Source organism: Pyxicephalus adspersus, chromosome 1, assembly GCF_032062135.1.
Source record: "Pyxicephalus adspersus chromosome 1, UCB_Pads_2.0, whole genome shotgun sequence".
NCBI lineage: Eukaryota > Metazoa > Chordata > Amphibia > Anura > Pyxicephalidae > Pyxicephalus > Pyxicephalus adspersus.
The window spans coordinates 169,374,408-169,379,470 of record NC_092858.1 but is presented as its reverse complement, the minus strand read 5'-3'; the positions used below and the strand labels follow the sequence as shown (position 1 = coordinate 169,379,470).

General features: G+C 39.8%; 1 protein-coding gene across 1 annotated transcript in view; it reads left to right on the top strand.

The window, feature by feature from the left end:
* TMPRSS3 (transmembrane serine protease 3) overlaps positions 1–5,063 on the top strand; it is a 42,310-nt gene that overhangs the window by 18,615 nt on the left and 18,632 nt on the right. Inside the window, exons 5-6 of the mRNA XM_072421449.1 lie at positions 411–534; positions 1,890–2,018. Coding sequence (XP_072277550.1) covers positions 411–534; positions 1,890–2,018 — 253 coding nt within the window. The remainder of the gene's footprint in view (positions 1–410; positions 535–1,889; positions 2,019–5,063) is intronic.

Genomic DNA, 5,063 nt, shown 5'->3' with positions numbered 1-5,063 from the left:
AATGTTGGGGTTCACCTGTACAGATGCAAGACTTTTTACTGAAGACAATCATAACCCTTCTTCTCATGTGCACAACAGTAGAGAATTCCTATAAGATATTCACATCTTTAGGAGATGGGTATAGGTTGAGTGCAGAAAACATAAGTAGAAAAATGGGGCCAATATTGCTGACCTCCCTTTACAATCCAAGCATCCTGGCTGTATTGCTCAACCTCTTGGAACAAATCAGTAGATCAGGAAAGACAAAGAAAAGTCAAACAATCCCAAGTTCTTAAGCAAGAGCATCAGGATGACAGTCAGGGAACTATAAAAAGGGCCACCAGGAGCAGTTCAATTCCTTTATCTCAATAGGTTTTTTTAAGCCCATCCTCATTTCTCTTCCAATGACCCCATTCTGCGTTCTATTTCAGTGAGGCTAAGTGGACGTAATGGGGTGCTTCAGGCCTACATGGCCGGATCCTGGAAGACGGTCTGCTCCGACAGCTGGAATGCATTGTATGGGAATCTGACATGTAAGCAATTAGGGTTTTCCAGGTAATTAGGAACTGTTGAGTCAACAATTATTTCACATTTCATTGAATTTTATTATGTCAATGGGGGGCTTACTGGTTATTTTCAAAAATACTTTGGCCGCAAATATGTGATCGAGAGATCAGGAGAACACATTATGTTAAAGATAAACCACAGGCAACTATTAAAGATCCATAGACTTCAGATCTGCAATCATTTTTATATCATTAAATGTAAGCAGTGTAAGCACCTACAAGTGACTTAGCTTCTTGCAATCAGTATATGGCATAACCTAAAAGGTGGCAGAGGAACGAGCAGCACAAGGTGCCAATTATTAGTTCCTAGTGCTGATAAAAAAGGATGCTGATAGAAGTAATCTCATTAGTGAGCTGCTGATCCTTTCACTGTCCAATAACAGGGTGGGAGAGGGACAAGACCATTAAATGATTCTGAAGTGCAGGAAAGTACTTACTTTTGGAAAAACTTAACATTCTTTGGAAGCTGGAGGAGGTGTCTTTTCCATTCCGGCTGGTATTGGAATTTTTGCATGAGAACATCTGACTTATAAATAACTCAATACCAAAATATTAGATAAAATGGATAGAAACAATTCCCTTGACTGTGGCAACATGTACCATGAATTGGGGGTCTTAGGACTGTAATGACCTCCAGATGTCTCAGACATGGCCACATTCCTATACAGTCCTCATGCTGCCGCTGGCCTCCTATGAAGTGCTCAGCAATGGGGTAAGGGGAGCAAACACAAATCATCCTGTCACCAGGAATGGAGCGTCCTGATCTTGCCGCTTTGCTATCTACTGTCCTTTGCAATTTCATTCTACCACTCCTAGACTTAGTCCTAGCTCTCCCCACTCATCAGAAAAGGTCATGTGTCAGGAGTGGCAAGAAAACCCTCCCATGCAGAGCTGCTCACGTTTGCCATTAAAAAAGACCTCAAAGTGAGTGCCAATGCAAACCTTTGTATGCACATTGTAAAATAAAGTAAGACAAAGGAGGAGATAAATATAACTTTTGGATTAGTTTTTACTTTCCCTTGTTTCTTTGAATGCTTTTGTGGGTCAATCTAGCAACTGAACTTGAACGTAAGTTAAAACTGTATAGAAGTCACAAGACTCTTTGCAGCTTCAACCACACACTGTGCAGGATCTTTAAGGATGAGGTGAACTATATGACCCCATCTGTGTGTTAAACAGAACCCCCCCAATAATCTAAGTGGTGTCAATAAGAATGCTTTCTCTATAAATAAGAAAAAATAGTATTACCAGTATATGGAATGTTTTGCTCTTGTTGATTGCAGTTGCAGTTTATTTTAATTTACCTTTTATTGATCATCATGAAATGTATAAAATTCCTTACAGTTTTGAGAGCGCCTCCTCATTGCCTCTTCACTCACTCGAAGTACAGTTTAGAAGAGAATTTGTGTCAGTTACCAAATCTTCTGAATCTGCCGACCAGCCAACGTTAATGCAGCATGTCATACAGCACAGGTGAGACTCCAAAGTCAAGGGAAAAAATATTAGAGATAAAATTTTACCAAAATTTTCTGAATATTCAATAATGGCTATAACTCATAAATCTTTATTTCTTCTACCTTTAATAATATCATTGGCCTATCAGATAAATTAAAATACTGATTTACTTTGACATTAAAACCCAGCATGGCTTTACACTCCTATTAAAGCAGAACTTACTTAAGATAAAAAGAGCCCTCGATCCCTTTACAATTGGCTTCCATTCGGTCCTGTACCATCTCGGATTCTTTCTTCGTCCTGAAATGAAGGACATTCATGCTCCTGCGTATGTCACCAGATCTTGCACTACACAGGCGTGAGATCGGGTGTTTCTCCTGTAAATGTGAAAAAAGTGCCGATCTCATTGCACATGGGATCGGCCCTATTTTACATCATGGGAAAAGCTTCTTCTGCGTGGGCCAAAGTATCCTGCGATCCATTTAGGCTCTGGGCTTCCCATTCAATCTTTACTGCCGCGGCAGTAGAAACAGAGGGGGAGGGGGCCTCTTTTCTTTATAAAAGAAAAAACTAATTTTGTTCTTTATATAAAAGGGTTATAAAAAGAAATTAAAAATGTGGTGATAGGTCCGCTTTAAGCTAGTATACCAAATATCAGGTTACCTATTACATTGTCCATGGAACTGAACCTAAAAGTTAGCAGTGCATTTCCTGGTGAGTGGGGGTGCCTAGGCGCTCCTGTACCTTGAGACTTGGAGCTGTTATCTTCAGTGTCAAATCTAAGGCATTGCTACCCCTAATCACTAATCATTTAGTGATTTGTAATCGGATTCGCTGATGTCAATACTGTACAGCTCATTGTTCTCCTTGCTGGAGGCTCTGACATGAGGAAGCAAAGCCCTGCCCTGGGATTTTGATGACTTGTATTGGGGATGAACTACGCATGTAGGTCAAATGCAAGAAAGCAATACCCATAGACACTTAGCTTATCTTTTCATAACCTTTATTAATTTGGTTGCCCTTCCTGCAACTTTTCTTCACTTCTAGGGCTTCCTTGCTGTAAAATGATGTCTAAACAGGAACTGTGTTTTAAAGGGTTGTATTTATAAATTCTTTGCCAATAAGATTGGACATTTTTTTGTTCAGAGCCATTTGAATCCCCAATCTGCACTCTCTTCAATGCTTATTAAAACTGATGCTCATTCTGCCAAAAATGGCAAAAAAAAGCACTGCAGTGATTATAAATGCTATATCTTACCTCTCCATGCATTGAATGAAATGAATTTGCAGAATCTTAGTCAAATGGACAGATGAATACCACTGGGGAACAATTTTGAACAAACTTTTTGTTGACTTAAATTTTTGAGTTTATTTACACTAAAACAGGTTTGCTGATTCTGAAAGTGCAGTTAGTTTCCTTCTATCACGTCAGGTTTTTTCTCCACCGCTTATAATAATGCGATTACTGTAGCATGGATTTGTATGGGCTATTCATTTACACGCAAGACTGTGTGGTCAGAGGTTGTGCGCTGCTCTATGTAGTGAATAAGCAAAATGTATTTTTCTACTTACACACGTATTTCTTTCAGATCATGTCTGGCTCTGCTGTTTCTCGCCGTAAGTGCCTAAACAATCCTGATTCATTTTGTTATATCTGTGGCAGTTTCACCATCCCCAGTCAAAGGGCGAACATCAGCACATTTGTAGAGCAAGCCTATTTGGCATATTTCAAAGTTAAACTTGGTGATCAAGATAAGTCTTGGGCCCCTCATAAGGTGTGCAAACAGTGTGTTGAGGGTTTACGGATGTGGAGAAAGGGAACACGTGATAAGATGCCATTTGGTATATCTATGGTTTGGCGAGAGCCAGGAGATCATTTCGGTGATTGTTACTTTTGTATAGTGAAAACTTCAGAATATACCATGAAAAATAAATGTAACAGAGTATCCTAGTCTACCATCAGCTGTACACCCAGTGGCTCATTCAGATGAAATCCCAGTGCCAGTTTTCGTTACACTACCTTCTATTGAAGAACATGATTATGGTGATGAACTAAGTGACAACAATGATGAAGAGTTTGTAATTGAAGAGGATTCAGTTCATAAGAGATTTGATCAGCAAGAGTTGATCAGCAAGAGTTTGGCACGTGATTTGGGACAATGGAAGAAGGCTTCAGAACTCCTAGCATCAAAGGAAGGTATTGTACTTTCGAACCAGAGAATTTGCATTTCTGCAGTACTTTAGAACTGACAATGGCTTTGTGTATTGCCATAACATACCTGGTTTAATGGAGGAATTGGGATTTCCAACCTATAACTCAACTGAATGGCGACTATTCATCGATATTAATGATATGTCCTCCTTCACAATGGCAATATCTTTGTGTCAGTCCCAATTGGCCATTCAGTTACTCTTTGTGAAGAATATGCAGACATAAAGAGAGTCATTGAGTTGTTGCAACATCACCAACACAATTGGGTCACCTGTGTTGACCTTCAAATGGTATGCTTCCTTCTTGGTCAGCAACGCGGATACACCAAATATCCCTGTTATCTGTGCATGTAGAACTGCAGAGCTTGTGAGTGGCATTGGGTGGGAAGGAATTGGCCTCCAAGATCTGCCATTAAACCAGGTGATCCAAATATTCTACATGAGCCAATTGTTGGTAGAAAGAATATTATATTCCCGCCGAAGCAGTTCGTTAAAGCTTTGCCAACTGAAGGAGATTGTTTAAGTACCTCATTTTGGCATTTCCTAGCCTGTCATTTGAAAAAATAAAGGCCAGTGTGTTTGATGGTCCACAGATTCGGCAGCTCACCAAAGATGAACATTTTCACAGGACAATGTCAGAAGTCGAAAAGAATGTTTGGTTATCATTCAAAGCCATTGTCAAGAACTTTCTTGGAAACACTCCAGCAAATAATTACACAGAAATTGTCCAGAAACTCTTGGAGAGCTACAAAACGCTTGGTTGCAATATGAGCATCAAGGTGCATTTTCTGCATAGCCATCTTTCTAACTTCCCGGAAAACCTTGGTGCAGTCAGTGATGAGCAAGGTGAAC